The sequence below is a fragment of the Boleophthalmus pectinirostris genome, unplaced genomic scaffold (genome assembly GCF_026225935.1).
Source record: "Boleophthalmus pectinirostris isolate CB_2022bp ecotype Guang Dong unplaced genomic scaffold, ASM2622593v1 HiC_scaffold_18, whole genome shotgun sequence".
Lineage (NCBI taxonomy): Eukaryota > Metazoa > Chordata > Actinopteri > Gobiiformes > Gobiidae > Boleophthalmus > Boleophthalmus pectinirostris.
Window position 1 is genome coordinate 32,090,519 of NW_026571133.1, and position 25,671 is coordinate 32,116,189.

Here is a 25,671-nt window from a genome sequence, read left to right on the forward strand (position 1 = left end):
ACAGCTTTCAAAAATATTGGATTTGGATTTTTACCTAATTTTAGATCATAAACTTTTTCTGAAATTCTTAAAATCCTTTAGTTGTCTTAAAAAACACTTTATAATCATTAGCTCCGGCGCTTTGCTTCGCTCTAGCTCCTCTTGCTCCGATTGGTCAAAGCGATCACGTGATACACGAGGCCGCGCTCACGTACGCTCGAGTGCCAAGTTTTTTTTTTCCAAGACTATAATATTCAAATCCTTGTCTACCTGATGATCTAAATGGCACAGAACCTGTTTTTACTCTAACTTGTGTATGTAAGTAACATTTACTTGCTCAGTGCAAGGCAGTTGGTTTCCATGGTTTTACAAAGTAAGATGAACTTACTCTTAAAGTAAAGGTTACCACATATTTCAGATTTGAGGAACTGACTGATTAGTTGTCACAGCTTCACAACATGAGTTTTATGAATGAAAACTGAAGTACACTTAACTTGCTGCACCTAGTTTGATGAAAGAGGAATTTACTGCACACTGCACTGAGGAATTACTTGTCCACTGTCCACTTTAGTCAGATTTTTCAAAGTTTCCTAGATTTTTTCAAGCAAGGTCTACTTATTAGATTTTACAATGGTACACATGATATCACAAGGTGGAAAAGAGTGTTTTCAGTCTGATAGAAGAGCTATGCAGCTCTGTTTTTGATGAGGAAATCCAGGTCTGTTTGTTATGAGGAAATAACATTATATCCAAATCAGAAAACAGCAAAATATAGCTTCATTAAATAATTAAATAAAAGTTGTTAATTGCTATGGCAGCAGTGATAATTTGTCTCTCAAATGCATGGCTAGGCCTACAGTAACAGTCCAGTCTATTATAAACTCAGCAAGGCAAAGCAGCAAAATATGCAGTCCAAGATGCACCGCTAAGCCCAGTTTAGTCCATTTACTTTCTAACAAGGTGGATTTAACTGTTATAATGTCCCACGAAGTTGAGCCACATTAAAATGCATTTCGCCCCATGATATGTCCTCTTTGGTCATTATTTCCATCAGCATCGGATCAAAACATGAAAAATCTGGACTTGTACTGGCCACCATGCTGAGATGTCATGTTAATGCAGTTGAATAGGTCCTTTGTTGACGTGTTGCTGCTCACAGTGGCCGCCCTGTCACACTAATGGGCTGATCATTGGCAGTCTGACCACAGTGCGGGCCTGAATCACTTTTAGCCCCCAGGACATGACCACAGGCACCCAGCAGGGGGAGTGTTCTAACACATGTTTAGGTGGGTAATTGACTGTAAACATGCGTACATGTGTTAAAGTGCACTGTGCCTCTCATGCTTTTCAAATTGATACAAACAGTTAGTGGGGTAGCACCTGTGGTACCTATATTGTAGTTTTAGACTTACACTTCTTAGACAAACTTAATAGACCCACAAGGGAAATTACTTGGACACTGTAGCTCACACATCACAATATACTACAACAAAGGAAAACAAGATAAAGTTAAGTGGAAAGAATTTGAAAAGAAATGAAACAAAAATAGAAGAAGAGCTCTAAATGGAATATGTCATCAATATGGAGACATTTTACGTGTAAGGAAGACATTTTTCAGTCAGTGTAAATCTTCATTTATAAATAAAGATTTTATTTATTTGTATTAGACCAATTATAACTATTGTGCAGTCAGTGTTGGGGAGTAACAGATTACATGTACCAGAGTTACGTAATCAGAGTACAAATTATGTGTAACTATATTCAGTTACAGTTACTGTTTCAATGAGCGGTAATTGGATTACAGTTACTTTGTTAAAATAAATGGATTACATTACATTACATTACATGTATTTTCCTGTTTTTACATTTTGGGCTATATCCCTTTTTCTTTTTCTTTTTTTTCGTAATTCCACTCATTGCCGGACACTAAACCAGGTCTAAAACAGGTCTATACTAGGTCTAAACCAGGACTAAACCCGGACTAAAACCGGGTCTAAACCAGGTCTAAATCAGATCTAAACCAGGTCTAAACCAGGTCTAAACCAGGTCTAAACCAGGTCTAAAACAGGACTAAACCCGGACTAAAACCAGGTCTAAACCAGATCTAAACCAGGTCTAAACCAGGTCTAAAACAGGTCTAAACCAGGTCTAAAACAGGTCTAAACCAGGTCTAAACCAGGTCTAAAACAGGACTAAACCCGGACTAAAACCAGGTCTAAACCAGATCTAAACCAGGTCTAAACCAGGTCTAAACCAGGTCTAAAACAGGTCTAAACCAGGTCTAAAACAGGTCTAAACCAGGTCTAAAACCAGATCTAAACCAGGTCTAAAACAGGTCTAAACCAGGTCTAAAACAGGTCTAAACCAGGTCTAAAACAGGATTTAACAGTACTAAACCATGCCGCGCGGACCGTGTCTCCTCTTCTTCTATCAATAATATTTTTAATACAGTTAAGGAAAGACTGGACTCTTTATTTTCTTTTATTAGACATAACATCTTATGTTACGATATCCTAGTCTTTGCTTCTCTACAGCAAATCAAGTAATCCAAAATATTCAGATTACGTTACTCACCTTAATTAACTTAATGGATTATGTTACAAACTACATTTTGGGGTATGTAATCTGTAATCTGTAGGGAAATACATTTTAAAAGTAACCTTCCCAACAGTATGTGCAGTTTAGGCAAGATTTGGCTTTTATTAACATTGTGGTTGCTAGGTAACAGTATAACCTCTGTTATATCATATCTGCTGTCAGGAAGCAAAACCAGAGTAGAGATTAAAGGTAGAGTGTGTAACTTTTCTGATGCCAGGTCTGTCAAATGTTTTTCTTCGTGGAGATGTTATTGCTTTGTCTGGAATGTTCCCCGTATGGCATTAAACCTTTCTATTGTCATGGAGACCAAACCCAGACCAAGTTAGAGGTCAGATCTGTGGAGATGCAACCCTGCTCACAGTCTGATGCCTGTTTTCTCTAAGTATTTTTGAGCTATAAAAGCATCTGTTATTGAATACATGTAAGGTAGATCTGATTAATGTCATATTGTGGAACATTCTAAGCAGAGCAGTGACATCTCCATAAAAACAAGCAGGTGGTGGATCCTCCTCCGGGAAAGTTACACAGTACACCTTTAAAAATGCACCGTGTAACTTTTCTGGCTATCTGTCTCCGTGGAAACAATCAGGTGACACCCCAAGACTTAGTTACAAGTCAGATTTATGGAGAGGCGAGCGATGCATGTTTTCATTGTCAGCAATAGAAACACATATAGGCCTAATTTAATACATGCGAGATAGATCAGCTTGTTGTCCAACTATGGGAAATTATACACCAAGTTATAGCATCGCCATGGAGACAAACAGCACCTAAGTTATACAGTGCAGCTTTAGTTTAATCTGTTCTCTGGAATTTAGAATAGAGAAATGCCTGAAATTTCTTCTGTAATTTTCACAGAAGAGTTGAGAATGTCTAATATTCATCTCGTCTAATCATTTACAGTCCAAGGGCACATCGCTGATTCCGTGTGGAACTGGAACAGCTGTTGATCATTTCTAATATTGTTTTCTACTCAGCACCATGTCTGTATATCTGAAGAACAAGACGTGGTTAATTTGAGAGGAGATCTGCTTTATGTCTCCTCTCTGACTGTTCTTAATGCGCCATTGAAAAGAGTTAATTGTCCATGTAAGTGTAGGTGCTTTCAAAGGGGACAGCATTCTTGAGGTGCGTGTATAATGTAGTGCAAAATTCTGGCCTGAAAAGTTAAATAAAATGGAAAAATGTATGTTATTTTAATCCATTTTATAATTATGAGTGGCTGAATGGACTTTACATTAATATAAAGGACTCAGATGACTGTATTTTTCGGACGCACCGGATTATAAAGCGCAGTATCAGTAATGTTGAATTCTCTCGTCTATTTTCATACATAAGGCGCATTAAGTGAAACAAATAAATGACACTTGAGACTAATCCTTAGTCCAGGCGTCCACGAGCCATTGGCAGATTGTGGCGTAATTCGCCCAGCGTTGCCTCCCTGTCTTGTTGAATGTGTATTATGGATGTGAATGTGGGTGAATTTTTTTTTTTTAATTTCCTACAAGAAGGGCAAAAATATACATTGAATAATAAATTGTTTGATGCAGCTTTGTGCACATTTGTTTATGTTTTACAGAAACAAAACTTAAAACCACATGGCTCATTTGCATAAACTATAACCACTGAAAACATAGCTTGCTTCTTGTGCGCTGATGCGGTCAGCTTCTGTCAGACTTACCGAAGTCGTGCTAAACCATACTGACAGATTTTTGAGCGCTGTGTACCACATAAAGTCTGTTCGAGGTCAATAAGCACAACCAGAATTAATACATAATGCGCACCAGATTGAGAGACTGTCGATTTTTGAGAAAATTAAAGGATTTTAAGTGTGCTTTATAGTATGAAAAATACAATTTTCTATGCTGATTTTCTGGTCTATTTCATAATGTTGTTTCCTCATCACAAACATACCTGGATTTATGTTTTGTGAGTTCTTCTCTCAAATGGAAAACACTTTGTGATGTCATGTGGTAATACAGGAAGTGCTCCACTGTGTTGTTAAACTCTATACACCTTCTCCATAATCATTTGGATCATTTCATACCTGTAATTGCTGATCTCTGCTAAATAAAAGGTGAAAAGTAGCTGTTAATTTGAAAACCACTACTTCATGATGTCACATGTTGGAAGAGAGCATTTTGAGTTTTGGAGATGTAGACAGACTAATAATAAAGGATTACTCAAACATTTGTGATTGAAACAAAACTGTAGATATGTTTTTGAGGAGGTAACAACATTATAACATACATTTTGCATAATATAAGGAGCCTATACTGTATACCTTTAACACATTTTTTTTATTTTTTTATTTTCAGATTGGCACGAGATGCTCCAGACAGATGCACCACTCACTTTGACGCAGTGGCACAAATACGAGGAGAGGCCTTTTTCTTCAAAGGTATTCCAGCTTTGAAATGTATTCATTATTTATTTGTTTGTTTCATTATAATTACCAAAGCAAGTAATATTAACAGCATTTCGTAAAAGGGTCAAGGTGGATGTACCATGCTTTAAAAATTCAGGTCTGTCAATTCGTCCAAGCAGCTTCTTCAGTTCTGATCAGATTGCCGGTGGGACACTGCTCTATAAGCTCCTCCCTTAAGACAGATACAAGACAGTATTATTATATTGTTTTTTCAGTATTACAAGTGAGTCTGTGTAATCCCTCACTCCTGCAGTTGTAGAAAAGAATGTCACTCTGGACACCATTTTAACTAATTTGAATAATGAATAATTTCTTGGACCACTACTTTGTTTACCTGACCAGTCAGTCCCTTCTGCATTCTGATCCAAAAGGGTCTGGAACCAGCCAATAGAGCGTGAAAATCCTCTGTCCAAACTTGACACGATCCAACCACAGCTGCTAATTTGCATCACGACATCTCCTTTTCAAAATTCTCTTATCATTCAAAACTGAATATATAATTTCTTTTACCTGAGATAATTAATATTTTGGTGTGTCAATTGTTGATTCTGTAAAAATCTTTTTTCGACACAAAACGGAGCATAGGTCTCTCTGATTGTTAATCCATCTGTCAATCATGCCCTCTGAAATCAGGGAAACAGATCCAGATCTACTTGTCTTTGTAAAGTTTTGTCAAAGCGTGTGGTTCTGGCTTAGCCTGATTCATCAGCCGGTTTCACTTTGTAGAAACCGTCTGATCTTGCAGGATTAGAATTTGTTTGCTCACCAGTAGGCAGGTACTTTTTTCATTTAATCAATTGCTGCTATTTGGTCATGACGTATGTAATGCGCCGCTAACAGGGCTAACTTTTATATTAAGCTTTTCCCAAATCCAGTAGAAAGAAGGGCAATAACATCTTTCCCCTTGATAAAATTCACCAAACATTCTCTTTGTTCCGGCTTTAAATCCTAAATCTCGGGAATCGTTGCCAACACAGAATGTACGGCTCTTCGCTGATTGGCTGGTGCCCGAACTTGCACTTCCGGGGTTCTGATTCCTGACCTAGTTGCCGGAGAGAAATGAAATTGAGCGGAGGCAGTAGGTGGTGCCAGCCTGGCTAGTTCTGACTGGCCAGGTAACTACTTTGTACTTCTACCTGAGTTATTCTGAAGTAACGTTGCTCTTACTTGAGTACATTTTTGGCTACTCTCCCCATCTCTGCCTCTATGACCTGGACTTTATGAAATGTTTAATCTCAAGCAAGTACAGGGTTGTGTGGGCATCGATATTGTGCATTAACTCACCATCGCACCAAGGTTATTCCAACTTTAATGAAAACTTAGCCGGCTGATAGTGGCTCTGTTTGAAAAGTGGAAGCAGAGAGTTGTGAGATAAATGGAAGCGGCTGCAGACAGGGTTATGGTGGCACCTGCGATCGATAGAAAACCAACTCATGTGTGGAGTGTGTCTGAGCCCGCATGGCCGGTGTCCTCTAAACAAAATGCCCCTATGGTACACAAGATGCTGCGCTAGCCTTCTTCCTACAGCGTGAAATCACCAACTCAGCTCATTAGCCGCTATGGATGGTATATGTTCAAAGTGGAACCGCATTGGAGAATAGAATTTAGTAATGTAATATAATGAATTAAAATGCTTATATTGCACTATTTCTGATCTCTGCTAAAATGTTGCTTCCTCATCACAAACAGACCTGGAGTTGTGTTTTGTTTCATTCACGCATGTTTAACTCACAAATCCTGCATATAATCCAAAATTTTTCTCTCAGACAAGAAACTCTGTTCAACCTTGTGATGTCATGTGGTAATACAGGAAGTGCTCCACTGTATTTTTAAACTCCACACACCTTGACTTAGAATAATTTGGATAATTTCAGCTCTGGAATTGCAGATTTCGGTTTGCAGTGCTCCACATATTCCTCACGACCCCATTGTATTCAGAACATCCTTTTTTTTTTTTTCAGTTTTTATCTGAAAGAAGTCCTTTTTACGACTTTCAGAGCCCAGAGTCGAGTTTTGGGCACCATGCTGATTCTAACTAGCATGCTAACAGTGCACCTCCTGATTCCTGGACAATGAAATGCTTTAGAATTTGATGCAGACAGAACAGAGCAGACTTATTTTACGCAAGAGCAGCTTATACAATATGTAAGATGAATCGTGCACACAAATCAGATACATTCCCTTTAAACAGATTTATCTTGCATTTTACAAGTGTTTTATTGCTGGAAAACAACTTAAAACAACAGGCATTCTTACTGTGAATTGACTTTGTGGCACCACCTGCTTGCCTACGTGGAGGTACATTTGATGCCATATTGTGGAACATTTCGGGCAAAGCAAAGACATCTAAATGGAGAAAGCAGATGGCGAAACCTCCCACCAGCAAAGTTACAGAGAGCATCTTTAACAGAAGAAGTCGTAAGATTTTATTAGATGTAATTGATCACCATGCTGAGATAAAAGGTTTCATTAATCATAAATAAGAAGAATTTGGAAATGAGTTGTTACATTTTCTTTGGGCCTGGTTGTAGAGAGAAGCGTGGCTTGAATACAGATGAGAGGAGGCTGGTGTGGTAAAGGCTGAGTTTTGTTTTCATTTCAGGGAAGTATTTTTGGAGGCTAACGCGAGAGAAGCACCTTGTGTCTCTGAGGCCAGCGCAGGTCCACAGATTCTGGAGAGGACTACCACCAAACCTGGACAGTGTGGACGCAGTGTACGAGAGGCCTGGAGATCACAAGATAGTCTTCTTCAAAGGTAGGATAACTAAGTAGTACAAAGCGATAACTACATATCAGACTAAGTTAGAAGATACAGGTATTTTTGAGATGATTTATTCATCTTGTGGTTCTCATCTTCAAAATTCTCCAGAAAATAAAATTCATGTCTCTTTGACTTATTCAATAAATAGAAGGACCATTTCTTGCATTCGGGTCATGTTGGACACAGTGGCTCTCTTATTAAAATGCATGTGAACACCTGCTGCACCTGCAAAGACTTGGTAATTCTCACATATTTGCATTATTCACACAAATTAGAATTTATAAACAATTTGCCTCAAGCTGCTTGATTTGGCACAACCCAGTGCAAGACACCCAATTAAGTTGAATCAAATGTGGTGTTCTGAGTATATCATTTAGCACTTTAGCTAAACCCTTTCTATTAACCCTTTCAGGTCTGAAGTACTGGGTGTTCAAAGACAACATAGTGGAGGAAGGATACCCTCGTCCCATCAGTGACTTTGGCTTACCCACAGACGGAGTGGACGCTGCTTTTGTGTGGCTCCACAACGACAAAACCTACTTCTTTAAGGACAACCTGTACTGGCGCTATGACGACCACCTGAGGAGGATGGACCTGGGCTACCCCAAAGACAGCTCCCTGTGGAAAGGGCTGCCCCCCAGCCTGGACGACGCCATGAGATGGTCTGATGGTGAGTAACAAGAACACTACCACAATATATAAAAGTGGAAGGGGTGTGAGTGTTTTTATGTTGATTTAATCAACAGCAGAATACTTGGAGTGACAGTGGCATGTGCTTGAGCAGTTGTCCTACAACTCAAGTCTCTACTGTAGTATTTGTGTTGGAGGTAGTGAGTATGAAAGATTCACACCTCATTAACACTCAGTTCGAGGTTGGTACAGCAAGCCTTTTGAGTGGGTTAACTACAGACTGCCTGTTACACCAGTCACGGTGTACTGCGGTGTGTAAAATATAATAAGATCTGACAAGATCAGGCTTTGACAAGGAGGTTTGACCACTTTTGACATGTGTGTATTTGATGTAGTCTGGTTTCACCCAGGTTCTTGTGATAACACAGAGAAGTAGTCATCTAATTACCTATGAACTCGTATAAACCCACTGTTAGCTGTAACACTGTGTGTAAGACTGGTGCACTGGTATTATAACACATATATTGAGGCCCACATTGGATCAGACCATTTACATTGTGGATTGGAGTGAGTATCTGCCACTCACTCGCCTTGCCAATACTGTCTTTTTCTTTTGTGCCACAATTTTTTGTGCTGACCACTGGAGTCCGATGACAGCCCACAGTAGAGTTTGGACGCTCTTCCCCAGTTAGTCGTGCCATTACAGCGGGGCTCCAAATCATCCAAATCATTTCCACCCATTTGTCAGCTCCGTTTTAGTGCAGGCTTTTACCCAGTTGTCTGACTATTACAGTATAGTCCAAAATTGTTCCCATCTTTGCTGACAGGTCCACACAAAGTAGAAAATGTTAAACTGTCACATTTATGGTACAATTTGACACATTCTTAACCTTCATCATGCTGTTAAATATACTGCACATAAGCTTAAGGTTCACCAAGAGGCCAGTGTTAGTGTCAGTGTTGCAAGAATGTTAAAATAGCTCAGACATGATGACTCTGGCACTGCTTCAGATTAATAGATATTTTAATGATTATCATTTAGGGCTGCGTTAATCAAATTTTAATCGAGAGTAAGATTCAGTCTAATTGTCAGTGATGTGCTTGGGTCTTTTTAATGAGAGCTTTACAGCCAGTCTTTCAGTAAAAGCATGTGGGTACGAGTAAAGTTTAGACTTTGAAGGAAAGAAATTTCTTTCTTTTTTTTTTCTTTTTTTTCTTGGTGTTAAGATACAAGAAAAAAAACAATACACTACAATTTGCAGTAAAATTTAATTTTATTTAAAGCAGTGTTGTTGTTTTTTATGATGCATTGAGTCACTTAAGTCGCAGGAGAGATGATGTCCTTCTCGTCGGTTTAGTGTTCTGAAGGCCCAGATGTGTTGGACCTTCTTGTAAACACTGTAAACCGTTGGAGCCATTTTGGTTTCCTGAAGATTGTCCTGCTTGTTCTTGTTTTCCGGAGATTAAATAATCTTGAAAACAGCACCCGGAGACGATTCGGAATCAGCCTGCCGAAGAAGGACCTGGAGGTTTTCTGAGTCAGTTGGCTAATCTGAGCTTCTGTAGCTTCTCTGTCCTGGAACAGCTTCTCAATGTCCTTCAGTATCTCTCTGCAATCAGGCAGCTCCTTTTTCAGTCTTTCTAAAATGTCTTTTGTGTCTGTCTCCAATGCAATGTTTAGTTGATCTTGTTGGATTTTGCAAGGATCAACTTCTGACTGGCTCCCTAGAATCCCTGTATCTCCATTGGCGCGGGGATCTTTAGTGGACTTCTGAGATCCACAAAATGAACTCACATCTGGAGAGCTAGTGGTACATTTGTAGCTACCACAAGTAGATTCAAATGAGATGGAAAGACTTGGGATTTGGAGGACAACATGCCAGGTATTGACATCTGATGAAACACTGACTGGATTAGGAACTGTTAAATCCATCTCGGCAATTTCTCGGTTGGCCTCTAGTTGTGATGGTTCAAACTCAGCCTCAGTGACACGCATTAACTCATGAGCCTCCTTCGTGTAGTCATCACCTTCAGGTAAGTGCTCCATGGTGATGAACGGGTGATCGAGGGCTTTCGATGGCATGATCCTCTCCTCCGCGTCCATTTTCAACATTTTACTGAGCAGGTCGTGAAACTGCTCCATATCTCTTTCCTCCTGATGGGAGACAAACTTTCTAGAACCTTTAAGAAGCTGCTCCAGGTTTGTTGCTGAAGGCTTGTGAAGTGCCATCCTAGGATTAATCCCAGTGGTCTTCGTAAACTCCTGCAGAGTTTTTAGTCTCCACTTGGAGTTTTCCTGAACGAAGTAGTTTGACGTGCACAATGCCACGTCCAGCAGCTTCTCTGAGGGAACCCCAAAGAAATGCACGATCTTGTTCAGGAAGTCGAACTCAGAAAATCCCTTGAAATCTGTGCTACGTACAAACCAGTGAAGGAGACAGCAAGCCACACCCCACATGTCAACAGCCTCCCAAAGTGGAAGACCCAAAGTTACTTCTGGGGCACGGTACGAAATTGCCTGCATCACCAGTCCAATTGGTACTTCTTCAGAGTGCCTTGCCAATCCAAAATCTATTAACTTAATTTTGAATGGCCTCTCCTTCTGGTTGACTAGCATAATGTTGTCTGGTTTAATGTCGGTGTGCATGACACCGACACAACGCAGACCATGAAGAGCTATGAGGAGCTGCTTTGCCATTGGTCGTATTTGGCTCAGCGTGAAACTCCTCATCTTTCGCCAGAGTCTGTAGACACTTAGATCTAACATCTCAAATGCGAGCGACCCACAGCCATCATGGTTTAAACAGTCAACCAGTTTGACCACGTTGAAGCTGTCTGGGTACTGTAGCCCCTCCTTGATGTAACTCAACATTTCCAACTCTCTGTGGAAATTTTGGGAGGAGGTTCCGTCACCCTTGAGGCATTTTAAAGCGACAAGTTCCCCTGTCACTCGATCACGGCACTTGGTAACGGTACCGTAAACGCCCTCTCCGATGACTCCCAAAACCTCGTACTTGGTTTCGGGGTTGGTTTGCTTTAAACCGGTGAAATCCATTGCCGAAAACACGTTGCGATCTGCGAGCTCTGCTGAGTCTGTGCGTACACTGGTTGTGTCTGGGTTGAAGTGACCTTTATTTAGTGTGCTTCTAGAACAGAAAACTCCATGGCAACGATGACGCACAAAGTTACGTAACCGCATTCTACCCGTTTATGCAAATAGAATGTTTATATTTGATTTGTATGTATAAATCAAAAATCTAATCGCTATGGCAACGCTTATAAGTGAAATGCCAAGCCCAAATTATAGTTCTGTATCGACTTAACGCACACTGCCTCGTCGCCGTCGTAGTAAAATCCCGATTCCTCACTCCACCTCGGTTACGAATTTAATAAGTCAACGCTAAAGTGAAAGGCACCAGCTGTTCGCCAAGAAATGCCTTCCACTGCAAAGCGACCAAGACGTGATGTTGCTGTAAAACCACAAGAACAAGAAAGTGCGAGCTCAGCCTGTTTGTCTTCTGTACCTCTCGCTTAACAAACAGGATTTTCTTTGTTGGCGCTCCACATACAAAGGCTACGTTTAGACTAGGGTTGTCCCGATCCAATCACGTGACCAGAAATCTGTGCCGATCACGTGACTGCGGAATCTATCTGGACTCGACTGTTAAGGTCCGATCAGGTATCGGATAAATAATATACGTACATAACACACGGTGCACAGAGGACACACAGCACACAACAATTTGTTTTTTAACTGAGGCGCGGGATTTGCTCAGGGACGTCCAGTCAGCGCAACTGAGTGGGATCAGCAGAAGCAAAAACATCAGTGGAGTCCATTCCTGACAGAGAGGTTCAGAGCTTCACAAACACACTCGATCTGCCTTTTTTTTTCAGGACCGGTTCCATCCAAACCCATGTCTTGCCCATCCAATCAAAAACCCTTAAATTTCCATAGAGCATCCTTAAAGGGCCCATCTCATGCAAAATCAACTTTTTAGAGCTTTCTACCTTCTAAGAGTGATGTGTGGATCCTGTATATGTCGCCGAAGTGGTTTTTAGATTGATTCGGCGTTTTTCTTTAAATTGCAGCGCATTTTGATTGATTGATTGATTGCATTTAAATAGCGCCTTTCAAGATACTCAAAGTGCTTTACAGTTCATTATTCAGTCACTCCACACTCAGTGTTGGTAATCTACTACTGTAGCCACAGCTGCCCTGGGGCAGACTGACGGAAGCGAGGCTGCCAATCTGCGCCATCGGCCCCTCCGACCACCACCAACACTCACGCTCACACCACTTTCATACTAGGCAATGTGGGTGAAGTGTCTTGCATAAGGACACAACAGCAGTTTTTTTTTGCCCCTGGCGCCCCCCTGTGGCACCTGGAATTCCTAGTGGTCTCCCGTCCAAGTACTACCCAGGCCCAGCCTGCTTAGCGTCTTAGATCTGACGGGATCAGGCTTAGACAAGCTGGTATGGCCATTTCTGGCACCCTCCCACGTGACAACGAACTAAAGCTGCTACACCTATGACGCGTTTGACGTAGCAGAAAGCGCTTTGCACCCGACCCCCTCCCCCGCCTCCACCCAGCATCGGCTGACAATTCCCACATGAACACCTAAACAAAAGCGACAGCATAAGCTCATTGTTCTACACTGCAGTGTACATGATATACAGCTGGAGACAGCAGTACTCGGAGCGTGTTGCACACTTCTTTCGCCTCTATCCCGGTGGGAGAGGTGTACAACGGTTTTAGTTTGAGTTATCGTGCTGTTTGTATTGCTGGGGGCTTCCCACAGATACCATATTAGGAGAAAGGGTCCCACAAGTATTGTAATTACAATCCAGCATGTAATAGAAATTTTAAGCCACGATTGAGTCATTTTGTTCAGCGTTATTGCTTTTGTATGAGATTATTTTCTTGCAATGAGACAAATGGATCCAAGTGGATCTTTCAGCTATTTTAATTGCTGTAGGCGTAGTTAGTAGTACTTGATAGGGTCCATCCCACTTAGGCGAGACCAGTGTTTCTTCTTGATGGTCTTTATCAACACCCAGTCTCCGGGTTCCACTAATTCAAGTTCTACCTGGGAAACAGAAGGTTGTTGATTAAGTTCTTTTTGTTTTTGCTTCTCTAATATTGTCCTCATGTAATCTGCTAAGTTAGCTTCTTCGTCAATTTCCCATTCATTATTAAATTGAGGTATTCTATACGCTCTTCCAAATATTATTTCGTATGGGGTTAGCCCTGTGGTACTAGTAATGTTTATATATAGTTTGACTAAATCTAAACACTGGGTCCACGGTCGCCCTGTCTCTTCCATACATTTTTTCAATCTGTTTTTAATTGTACCATTCATTCTTTCTACCAGTCCAGCGCTCTGAGGATGGTATGCGCAGTGATTTTTCAAATCTATATGAAATAGTTTACCTATATGAGATATCAATCTGTTTACAAAATGAGGTCCATTATCACTATAGACTTTCACTGGTAAACCAAATCTTGGTATAATGTCTTTACACAGTGCTTTAGCCACAGTCAGAGCGTCGGAATTTTTAGTGGGAAATAATTCTATCCATTTGGAGAATGCGTCAATTATCACTAAACAATATTTCTTTCCTTCACTTTGATTGAGCTCAATATAATCCATATGGATTATTTCAAATGGATATTGTGCCTGTGGAAATTGTCCTCTTTTTGGTCTCAAATTTCCTTGTGAATTATGTTTGGCACAAATTAGACATGCTCTACAAAAGTTTTTTGAGTAATTATTGAATCCATAAGTTGTATAATATTTATTTACCTGTCCAACCATCCCCCCTGTTGAGACGTGTGTAGGACCATGGCTCAAAAGAGCGGCAACCTTATATAAATTTCGAGGAAGCACAGGTTTATTCGATTGTGGTCACACATAAATGCCATTTATCATAGTTGCTCCATTTTTAATCCATACCCGACGTTCAGTTTCAGTACTTTGTTGTTGCATGTCCTCTAAGACGTCATGTGTGATTAGGTCAGGTTGGTCCAAGTTTAACAAATTAGCTTTGGCCCCTGCCTCTTTTGCTATTTTATCGGCAAATGCATTTCCTAAAGTCACAAAATCTTTTCCGTTAGTATGTGCCGCACATTTACATATCGCTAATGCCTTAGGTAATTTGACAGCCTGCAACAATTCTATCAGGAGTTGGGCATGTGTCACTGGCTTTCCAGTAGAGGTCACCATTCCCCTGTTATGCCAGTACTGAGCGAACGTGTGCACTGTACTGTAGGCATATTGGCTATCAGTATATATAGTGACCTCTCTATCGCGCATCAACTTACATGCCTCAGTCAATGCTACTAGTTCAGCTGCTTGTGCGGAATAGGTAGAAGGCAAAGCCTCCGCTTTAAGTATTTTATCAATCGTCACAACCGCATAACCTGTCTGCGTTTGTCCTTTATCATTTTTCTTTGACGAGCCATCTACAAATAATATTATGTCACTATTAGGCAATGGTTGGTCAAACAAATCCGGTCTACTTTTGGTGAGTTGAACAGCTAGATCCTGACAGTCATGTTTTTCACCGTCGTCTGGCAATGGTATCAGTGTGGCGGGGTTTAAAGCTACCATACATAATTAGACTGGCCAACCCACCCCTGTTGTATTATAATAGCACTAGATCAGTGATACTCACCATTTTTTCACAAAAGCCACATTGGAACAGTAAAATCAAGAGGAGAGCCACTTATACCCAACATACGCCAACATACCAAGTCTTTTCATCAGGAGAATTGACTTGAATCGATTTTCAATGAATCACTAACTTTTTTATATTAAAATTATTACCATAATTACTATTACTATTATTAATCTGCATAAATAAACTCAACTTTACAACATATAAACCATAACCACTATGGAGCCACATCAGCCCGTTTGAGATTATAATGTGTTTAATGCAGCCTTGTGCACATTTGTTTACGTTTTAATGAAACAAAACTTAAAACCTCATGGCTAATTTGCATAAACTGTAAAACTGAAACTGAAAAAAACAGCTTTCCTTGTGCGCTGATGCATCAGCTTCTGTTGGACTAAAACACATGATTCAGTGGAATATGAGTGTTCTTTCTGTGTCAGAGGGATGTCTGCTCATGATGAGTCTGTTCTATGCATATATTGCGTTGGAGATGGTTCATGTTTTTAGAGATCATATGTGTGTAGGTCATACATGTGCAGACTGTACGTGTGCAGACTGTACGTGTGCAGGTTTAGAGCAGCTCTTTATTTAACAGTCATTTCACTCACTTTATTTATGCTGATCACTTTATTTAGAGGACGTTAATCATGAGCATGGACTACTTTTTAAAATGCGGGTCAGACAGCGGGTCGGGTACAATATCTTCATATTTTTTTTGCGGTCGGAGTTGCGGTGGGTTAGTTGAAAGCATCGATCAGGTACATACATGGAGCCGCGCATCATTGGTTGCAGGTGTCATGGCGCCCCTTTAGGAAAATTATTCATTAAGCCTTGATTTATACTTAGTGTAATGCAGATGTTTGTGTTGCAATGTTTACTATATGTTTATCTAGCACATTTGAGAAAATATATTGACTGTGTTTCTATTTTTGGTATAAGCTTGCGAGCCACCAGTTAAAGCTTGGCAAGCCGCAAGTGGCTCACGAGCCGCGCAGTGGACATCCCTGCACTAGACTGTAGTGGTACCGTTGTCTGATAGTGTGCCATTTTGGCCTGACAGAAGACCAGAGAGCACAGGTGAACCTGAATGACGACAGATGCGGGGTTGGGGGAGTAGGTTTCATATCTGCCCTCTGCTGGTTAAAAAATTAAATGGTTTTGTTTTGTTTATTTGGCCTAGTACATATATATTGTAAAAGCAGCTTGTAGAGTGAAAATGAGACTGATGTCTGCTGTCTGCATCTGATTATTGAGGGATTTATTCTCTGTGAGACAGGAACTGTGTCGTTAGCATGCTAATGTTTGGTTGATTCTGCTTCGGTCTGTGAAAATTGTGAAAAACACTTAGAAACTGATTGTGGTAAACATGAATGTATGTCTTTCATGCTTTTAAGAAAACAACAATCAGGTACAGCATTTAATGTTGGAGGGTGTTTGGCCTAGAATGTTCCACAGTATGACATTAGACCAAAGCCAAGGTACAGGTCATATCTGTGGAAATGCGACCCTTCTTGCTGTAATAGTTAATATTTTTCAATGTATTCTTTTACCAATAAAACAGCAATTGTATGGCAATAAATAACTGTACAATCTTTTCTTTTTGTCCATGATGTCAATGATTGTGACTCATATAAAACTGCAATGCCACTATAACATTGGAAAGTTTCTTCTACAATAATCCAGAAACTTAAACTTGACCTCGCTCCAAGTGTCAGGAGGGCTTCATCTCACAAAACTTTATAAGAACAGTAAGGTTGTCTAGGTATTTTCAAATTCCATTTGTAGTGAACTGTTCCTGGCCTGTTGCTTTTATACCTCAACGGTCCCATTGTTTACACGCACGGCATAATCATGACCTCATATGTATGTACAGACACAGAGCCCAGATATCACATTTATCCACAATACAGCATCAGCACTGACCCGTAAACACCGAGATGTGGTTAAGCCAAATCAACTCCGCTACAGACTTATTGCCTTTGGGGACGCTTTCGGAGGCAAGCGGCTCGAGTTTCCAGACAACAAAACTTTTAAATTACACACTCCGAGTCGGTCTACCAGAAAGTGCTAGTAACGCTGGCATCTAGGCTAGCCAACAACAGCCCTGACCTTTTCTGCTCCAAAAAAACAAGTGTGGGAGTCACTGTGGTGGGCTGGTGAATCTACAATCTCTGCTTATTAATCCATAGAGCACGCACTGGAGGCAGACAGGCTGTTGGGGCGGTATTTGGAAAAACAAGATAGGATGGCAACAGATCTAATCTAATCAAAGAGATACATCTGATTTTTCTTGTTGTCTGTAACCTCATTGTAATCAATATGGTTTCTAGTAGCTGATAGCTCTGTCTTTTTGTCCAAACCCTCATGCGAAAATATCTGTGAATGACTTGAAATCATAATATTTATTTAATGATTTTAGTTTTTTTTTTAGTTTATGTGTGGATAAGAAGATACAGTTGATATATCGTCAGTCAAAATAACGAAACGCCAACTTTCAGTAAATATAGATATAATGATACACTAACATCAAAAGTTTGGACTCACCCTCTCATTCTCATTTCTTTTTTTATATGTTTACAATTTTCTATGTTTGATATACATACAGAAGTCATTAAATCAAGACAAAAACAATGCATGAGAGGGTGAGTCCAAACTTTTGACTGGTAGTGAATATTTAATTAAAGGTAGGCTGTGTGACATTTCTGGTGGATGTTTACAGCTTCCATTGTGTCCACAGAGATTTATCTGTCTGGCATTAAACTTATTTATCTTCAAGGAGAAAACCAGGCGTGGCTACCAGACTGATGACAGGTCATGTCTGTGGAGAGGTGACCCTCACTCACTGTAACAATGCGTGTTTTTGAAATTTAAAAAAATGGAAATGGAAAAATATTACATGAAATGTGTTTAAAATTATTATTTAGGTTTTTTTTGTCTTTTTTAGTTTTTAAGCAAATCATCTAGCATTCATTCATCCAAGTACTCCAACCAATTACTGGCAGATATATTTGCTTGAATTAATTTAACACTTACAAATTAGTTACAAGAGTAAACTAGTAAAAAAAACAAAAAAAAAAAACTCAAAACAAGATGCACAACTAAAGTCAAGTCATAGATCAAGTCATGTATTCAGTGCACTGTCTCATCAAGGCTGACTGTGTTTGGTGCACAGCGGCAGGGCATCAGGGCTACTCCATCTTGCTACGGATCTGTCTGTTTCTCAGAGCTTTCCGCCCCCACAGTCCCTATTATTACACAGAAAGCATTTAAAAGTAGCCCAGAATACGGTACAAAAGGGGTTCACAGGTTCAGTGTTGAGTCATGCGGTTTTGTTCCATTATTAATGATTTGCTGGTAGGGTTATTTGTCTCAGCTAAGTTTCTAAAGTTTTTTCGGTTACTAAATTAAACAACCTTTCAGACTGGTTAGTAGCATGCTTGCAGGAGGTCGTGACACCTCTCAGTTCAGGCTCGTTTCCTCGATTTATTGTTTGGCTCAAACTGAGTGTGCACACCTGCAAAGATACCAAGTTAACAGTAAAATTGTTAGCAAAGTAGTTAAGCACATTCCAAAAAGTAGGGTCACTTTGCCATCTGAAAAAGTTGTTTTTAAAGGTACATTGATGGTGGGTCCATTACCTGCTTCTTTCCGTGGAGATGTTACCCAGAATGTTCCACATTTACACTTTTTTAAGTCAATAAAAACCCATATTATTGAGTAAATTCAAAATTGATATGTTCAATGCTGTACCATGACATTACAGTAGGGATGCAACAATGCATCTCATGGTACAATATTTATTGTGATATTTAGGAGAGGCTAATATAATTGTAGATGGAACACTTTTTGCTGTTAAAATACCTTGACAAGATTTTGGTTTGAATTTTTTCTGTCATAATCCCAAGAATTAAAGTAAAAAACATATTTCTTGATGTTGTTTGCACTGAAATGAATCATGGGATATGTAGTTTCTGATGTTCATAAGCTGTTGCCACTATAAAACCATGCATTTAAGCAAAGGAACTTGTGCTTCGATATACTGTGACAGTCCACGATATTATTGTGAGACATTTGACGATACGATATCACGATATTTTGGTTATTGTTACATCCCTACATTCCAAAAGTGAAAAAATGCATAGCACATTCCCATGGCCGATGTCTTGTCTTGCTGCTCCTTGCATTTGCACCTCTACAAAAATTTTGGTGTGTGTTTTCTGTTTCTTTTGACATCCCTACATTCCAGACAACGCAACAACAGTTCGATGGAAACAAGCAGATGACGGACTTGCTCTGGAAAAGTTACACAGTGCACCTTTAATCTGCTAACAAAGAAAAAATCAATACATGTGGGTATTCATTAACCATATGTCAATTGTTCTAACTTGTCTGTGGGCTTTACAGATGAGTTAGAACAATTAAAACACCTACTTTGTTTGATATCCCGGTGTTAATCTCAATGGGACATTTCCAAACAAAATTCCTGTATTTTAGGACAAGAACTGGACAAGAATTGGAGCTAAACACTAAATCAGCTTTGTTACCTACCTCTGTTGTCTACTGTATAGTTCTTTTTGTCAATTTTAGTGCAGTGCTAGGTCAATCTGCAGTGATCTGTTCAAAAAGTCAATGTGTGCTGCCTCCAGTGGCCAATACGAGTTCAAGTACTACATGACATCACGTAGGAATTCCCTGATTACAGCCCTCTGTGTCTGATTACAACCACATGGCTACACGGCTGAAGGTTGAAGTGTGGAAACCTGTTAGACCAATCACAGGCCTCCATTTACTGCCCAGTTTAGCAGCTCTGTTTGAAATGTGTTTAGTGCCACTTTAACTGCAGTCCAAATGTTTCTCACACTTTTCACATGGTCCTTTCATCACATACTTAGGAGTGATTAAAACACATGGCACCTAACATCTAATATATCATAAACTCAATATGGTGCAACAGATGTTTGGAGTAGTCTTGTCTGTTTCATCATCGTAACAATAATAAACTAATAAAAGCCAGTGGAATATGTCATCACCTAAATTACTCAGCTTCATTCATTAAAGGTGTAACTTTTCTAATGGAGAGTCTGCTAAGCATGGAGATGGATGGAATGTTCCACAGTATGGCATCCAACTTGTGTATCTCCATGGAGACAAAAAGATGAAGCAACCTGGCCAAGTTACAGGTCAGATCTGTGGAGAGGCGAGCCTAAGAATAAAATGGACTTTGAGAATCAGCTGTAACTGAATATGTAAAATAGGGGTGTTTAATGCTATACTGTGAAGAATTCCAGTTTGTCTATATGTCCATGCATGTTTCAGTAATTTAGCAATCTCTCCTGGGCCTTATTCAAACCCTACTGTCATCCATGCTCTCACATGACAATTTTTCATGAATATACTAAAGAGTGATACAAAACTGTACACAACAACTTGACAAACCTGATGCGATGTGCTGCAGTTTCATTAGCAGGATGCACACTGATTGTTTTGTGATGGTGCTCTGAAGGGGGAGGGGAGATTCAGAGCGGCAAATATAAACCAAAAAGTAACATGGCGATCTAAATATGTTGCGCGTTTGCAGTTCATACCCCACAGAATTAAACACACACCCTGTACATATATTTGTGCCGAACTGTTTCTGTACGGGACTGAACAGGAATTTATGCAATTTTTGTGTGTTTACATTTTGCCACTACATGTTACATGAAAGGCTCAGCTCTTTAATATTCATGAGGGAACCTGTCTGTGACTGGGGTGGCAGTGTTTTATAGCGCTTTATATTTAGGGCAGTCACCTTGACAACAATTGCCCCACGCCTTGACTACATCCCTCCAAACCACATGAATTCTCGCAAAACTATGGCTGTCGCACCCTGGTCCTCACTTTCGCCTTTCGCCAGTACAGAATCCCCCCCCCACACATACACACACCACCACTACCATACCCGCGACCTCTGTCCTTAGCAAAAGGGTATTTTCAATCACTGGGGACATTGTAACTGCAGCAGATCTGCACTTATTACAAACAATGCGGACAAGTTTTTTTTTTTTTTAACCAAAAACATGAAGGCTGAGTAAAACTTCATCCTGGAACTGCTAGTGCTGTGCTTTACTTTTTAAAAAGTTTCATTTACTGTTTACAAGGACTTTATTTTTTATAATATTTCATACATTTGTTGCTTATTTGAGCATATTTTATTTAACTTATTAGTATTACCAAGCAGCACTCTGCATTTACTTTATTCTCCCATTTGTATAATGTTAAAACAAATTATTGGTTTAATAAACACACAAATAAACAACAAGCAAATGCAAACAAGCAATGGTGATCTCAAAACTGAGGTACATACTGAACTGTGATTTTTGTGTACCGTTACACCCCTACTCTTTATTATTCCACTCTCAACCACACCTCTGATCTTCAACCAAATGACAGGGGAATACATCAAACTCGCCTGTTGTCTTTGCCTCTCAATTGTTTAGTTAATCTTATGTGAGGGCCATGAGAGAGTCTACTACGTGATACTATGATTTTGGCTTATTACCTCACTACACCGATGCAGCCAAGTCTAATTTTAAGTCCGAGTCCACGCCATCGTCTGCTGCCCGTGGACACACATAAAAGAACAGATTTATGCTCCCGCCTGCTGTCGTAATTGAGACACAACAAGTCGGGGAGGAAGTGTAAGAGCCAGATGGAGTAGCGGGTCTTTGTGCTAACAGGCTGCTAATGGCTACACGAGGCATGCAAGTCCACGGTACACAGCATATGTTTAATAATTGACCTGGGAACGGATTGTGTGCGCTCATCCTGGTTAATGATAAATGATGACATAAATCAAACAGTTAAGATGTGAAGTTGGCAGGTTACGTTTGCAGTTATTTCGATTTCTAGTTTGTTTTTGTTTTTTTAATCTGTGTGTGCAGCTTACAACAATATACTGGACTGTGGATAGTGGCATCAATAAACCAGCAGAAGCATGATTAGATGGTCATTTTAGTCACCTTTTAACCAGGTTTGATACTGGTTTTTTGTCCCCTGCCACTATGTTGGTTTTAGTTGCAAAAACAAGTCAACTCTAAAGGAAAAATATGCATTACTTGGCCAAATTCGTTTTTTATGTGATTTATAACTTTTAATTATTAGATTAATACAGGAATAATGGAAAATGCTCATAACATTACTCAAGACCTTTATAAACATGCCCATATTTTCCACTACCAGACTCTAGTGCTGAGCGCGGGTCGGTCAGCTGTTTGTCTCACTTTTCTTTTATTACTTAAACAAGACATATTGTGCTTGTGTCTGTTATATAGTTATAATCTAGATCATTATATCATCATTTGCACATTTTAAATCGCAATATTCATCTGAAACGACTTAATAAAAGAAACAAGTCAACAGGATGTACAGTATGTCAATTAAAACGGTGGTAAATAAACAAAATTGCCTGTGAAAATAAGCAATTAATTCCACATAATTCCATGTATAATTGTTGACTGTCATACACACAACACTGTTTTGAAGCTGTCCTGGCTTTGTTTTGTATTGTCTTGGAAACAGTGTTAGACATTTGATATAGAAAGTGTTTCTGTACCAGTGCTTGATTGTTCTGTGTGCCATTTTTTCTGAGTTGTTCTGATTCGGGGTCTTTACTCTCTCCACATCCCAATTTCAGTCACGTTTCATGACATTTTTTTTGTTCTCATACAAATCGACATCTCTGCCAATACCCCACAGGACTGTCCGTGCAAGACGTATGGGCACATAAGAAATGATCATATAGCATACAGCTTTAATCACATTTTAAATATGAACGTTAAAGTTGAGTCATTTCCTTTTTCATTTTTTATTGCATGATTAATTTTAATGTCCCTCCTCCCATATTATCTTCCTCAATACACTGCAAAAAAGGAATACATGAGTTATTGGAAGTTAATACTTAATACTGTTTGTCTTTGATATTTTATAGCACCTCTCAAGTTGCTTTTATTGCTCAAAAACAATAACAACAAAAAACAACTTGAAAACATGCTTTCTTACTGGGAGCGTGGTTGCCTCTCCACAGATCTGACTTGTAACTTGGCGTAGTGGCAGCACCTACTTGCCTCCTTGGTGACTGAAGTTAAAGGTCCTATATTACGCCAAATGAATTCTTGTGAGTTTTAAGCCATGTTAGAATGTTGTAACTTCATTAAAAACAGACCTGGAGTTGTGTTTTGTTTCATTCATACATGTTTGGGGAATCCTTTATGATTAGCCTGTCCAAATGTCCATGTCAATGGACTTGTGATGCTATAGTTTTCAAGTTAACCGCTATATATACCTGTTACTTTTTGTTCAGTAGATTGGCAATTCCTGAAACAAAACACAACTCAAGGTATCTTTTTAATGAGGAAACAACAGTATTACATAGATCAGAAGATAGTGTGATATTGGCCCTTTAAAAATGCAACAATGCTTAACAATACTTGAGCATTAACATCCCCATGAAAGCAAGTTGGAAAAGTTACACAGTGCACCTTTTAATTTAGCCCGATTCATCAGCCAGTTTCACTTCGTAGAAACCGTCTGACCTCGCAGCATTAGAATTCGTTCACTTGACGGTAGGCAGGTACTATTTTTCATTCAACCAATTGCTGCTATTTGGTCGTGATGTATGTAATGCACCACTAATGGGTCTAACTGCTATATTAAGCTTTTCCCAAATCCCATAGGAAGAAGAATTCTCTCAACATTCTCTTTGTTTCGGCTTTAAATCCTCGATCTCGGGAATCGTTGTCAACACAGAATGTGTGGCTCTTCGCTGATTGGCTGGTGCCCAAACTCACACTTTCCGGGTTTTTGCAAACCCTCTAGTGTATTCTGATTCCTGACCTAGTCGCTGGAGAGAAATGAAATTGAATGGAGGCACTAGGTGGCACCAGCCTGGCTACTTTTAAGTTGCCACTGCCATAGTTATTTCCTATTGGTAAATGGTCAAATTTTTATAAAGCGCTTTTCCACCTTCAAGGCATTCAAAGCACTTTAGAACAAGGAACCACACACCCATTCATACACCAGTGTATGCAGACACTAGGGGCAAGGTGGGTTTAAGTGTCTTGCCCAAGGACACAGCAACAGCATTCATCTGTGGGAGCTCAGTGGGTCAGTGGATATGACCACTGAACCAATGATGTTTTTCCAATTATGTGTTTTTAATGTCAAGAATGAGATTCAAACCACCAACCTTCAGATCAGTGGACAAACGCTCTACCAACTGAGCTATTGCCACCCCTTTATTTCACACTGCAACCAGTTAGAATTGTCAGAAACTAGAAAGTTAATTATTGGTAAATCAAAAATACTGAAATCCATATTGATATGATAAAATCAATACAAGATGTACATTTTTTGCAGTGTAGTCTAGTACTATTTTATGTGGACCAAGTTTATGGCCCATACGTGCTTATTCTCTGTGCATGTCCTATATTTAAATCTGCCTTATCAGTACTCTTTACGGACTGTGTGCAGATGTGCTAGTAAAAACAATGCTCTTTCACCCCCCATTAAGAAAACTTAGTACTTCTAAAACGTACACTTTAGAACGCTATCCCTGGTTGTGCCCTGTGAGGTTCGGCAAGGCTTTGGGGTGACACTTCCCTATTATTAACAGCCATTACAAGTACACACCGCTAAAACAAATGACGATAATTATAAAGATTAATTACAATGCACCCACTATAAATATACGGTAATGGGACACTTTTGCATAAAATGGAAAATCAGTGATGTATGATGGATTTGCGTAAAAAGGTGTTGTTTAATAATTCAAAGCAGGGGTGCAAATTTCTCAAACTAATTAATTTTGGGTCCCACAGGAATGTTTACTTTATGGTTGTGATTTAGTGCCCTAGTGGTGAGGGGGGCAGGTAATGAATGGATGTGTTGTGTAGACAGGTGAAGGACAGATGGTTTACTGCATCTAAAGAAGAGCTTCAATTGACTTTTTGACATTCAAATCACTCAAAATGGCAAACAAAGCTTTTCTAATGTTCTTTGTTTTGATACAGATCGACCACGTGTGTCCCCTGATTGGCTAATCCACCTGTCAGTCATGTCAAGTATTGATGAAGGATGTAATCTCAACCCCAGGCAAACTTTGACTGAATATAAAAATAAAAAAAATAAAAATAAAAAATACAGTATGGACAGAATAAGAGTACAAAACCAGAAAGCTATTTTTATTTTTACCATAGACTAGAAGGACGTAGCTAACCTGTTGGACACCACATTCCAAACAGGAAGTTAACATGGACTGGCTCTAATTCACTTTCTATTGAAAAAACATTGCTCCTCTCTGTGTAACTCCTGCTGTCAGGCTCGTTATTTTAGTCTTCAAATGTTCGTATTAACCCGCTCTACATGATCCTGGTTTTTGCGATATTATTTCATTTGTAAGTCAAGTTAACGAACATTAATAACAGACAAATCAAGTGCCTTCTTTCCCAAGGTTGCTCATGTTAGCAACAGGTTTGATTGACAGCGTTGCTACGTGTCTGCTCCCTGCTAAACCAGTGGTAAGATAAGCCCACACCACTGGTTTAGCAGTGGTGTGGG

At 39.6% G+C, this 25,671-nt stretch overlaps 1 protein-coding gene across 1 annotated transcript in view; it reads left to right on the top strand.

The window, feature by feature from the left end:
* mmp17a (matrix metallopeptidase 17a) overlaps positions 1-25,671 on the top strand; it is a 231,521-nt gene that overhangs the window by 196,878 nt on the left and 8,972 nt on the right. The window contains exons 7-9 of the mRNA XM_055154141.1: positions 4,896-4,978; positions 7,608-7,760; positions 8,179-8,436. Of these exons, the coding sequence (XP_055010116.1) occupies positions 4,896-4,978; positions 7,608-7,760; positions 8,179-8,436 (494 nt within the window). The remainder of the gene's footprint in view (positions 1-4,895; positions 4,979-7,607; positions 7,761-8,178; positions 8,437-25,671) is intronic.